The sequence below is a fragment of the Penaeus monodon genome, chromosome 32 (genome assembly GCF_015228065.2).
Source record: "Penaeus monodon isolate SGIC_2016 chromosome 32, NSTDA_Pmon_1, whole genome shotgun sequence".
Taxonomy (NCBI): Eukaryota; Metazoa; Arthropoda; class Malacostraca; order Decapoda; family Penaeidae; genus Penaeus; species Penaeus monodon.
Window position 1 is genome coordinate 13090251 of NC_051417.1, and position 1056 is coordinate 13091306.

Sequence of the window (1056 nt, forward strand, 5' to 3'; positions counted from 1 at the left end):
TCTTCCGCTTCTTCCGCCGCTTCTTCTGCACCAGCTTCTTCTTGCAGGTGTCGCTGTAGCCGTTGTGGCCGTTCTCGCTGAGCGCCGAGTCGTCCTCGCGCAGCGGCCGCGCCTTGCCGGCGGCCGGGATCTGGTTGAGGCGCGAGGCCTTGGCGCGCTCCCGCAGGCGCCGGCGCGTGGCCGTGAAGATCTTGACGTAGACCAAGGTCATGATGAGCAGCGGGCAGTAGAAGGAGCCGGACGACGAGTAGATGACGAAGCCCCGCTCCTGCGTGAGGATGCAGGGCGTGTCGGAGGTGAACACGTCGGGCCAGTCGTTCCAGCCGAACAGCGGCGGCAGGCAGATGACCACGCTGATGGCCCACACCAGGCCGATCATGATCATGACGCGCTTGACGGTGCGCTTCTGCGCGTAGTTGATGGGGTCCGTGATGGCCCAGTAGCGGTCGAGGGCGATGGCGCACAGGTTGAGGATGGAGGCCGTGCAGCACAGGATGTCGCACGTGAGCCACATCTGGCACAGGTGGATGCCGAACACCCACTTGCCGATGATGCTGTAGGCCACGTTGAAGGGCAGCACGAACACGGCCACCGTCAGGTCGGCCACGGCCAGCGACACGATGAAGAAATTCTGCACGATCCGCAGCGGCCGGTACGTGAACACGGACAGGATCACCAGCACGTTGCCCACGATGGTGAACACGATGATCACGCTCAGCGACGCCACCGTCAGCACCACCTCCCACACGGGCATCGCCAGCTCCAGCACGTAGTCCGCGGTGGCGAACACGGGTTCCTCCTCCAGCCCCGAGATGTTGAGGTCGTACTCGATGAACGAGGGTAGCGTCTCGTTCTCGTGCAGCCGCAGGATCGCCATCGTGGAAGGTTTAGTCCCGCCGGTATTACAGACAACGCTTCGATTCCCGGCGCTTCATCCTCTTGTGGCGGGAAGCGGGACAGGACGCCGGTTTCGCTCCATCCTGCTCTCCAGGGGCGCCAGGGACTACCTGCAGGACAACGAAGCGGAACTGTTAACGAAAATTCTCTAATGGGTTG

General features: G+C 63.1%; 1 protein-coding gene across 1 annotated transcript in view; it reads right to left on the reverse strand.

The window, feature by feature from the left end:
- The window catches only part of LOC119593268 (probable G-protein coupled receptor No18), a 1981-nt gene extending 1038 nt beyond the window's left edge, over nt 1–943 (reverse strand). Inside the window, exon 1 of the mRNA XM_037942199.1 lies at nt 1–943. This exon is cut by the window's left edge and continues 1038 nt beyond it. Within this exon, the coding sequence (XP_037798127.1) occupies nt 1–877 (877 nt within the window). The 5' untranslated portion in view covers nt 878–943.
- Between the last annotated feature and the right edge of the window lie 113 nt (nt 944–1056).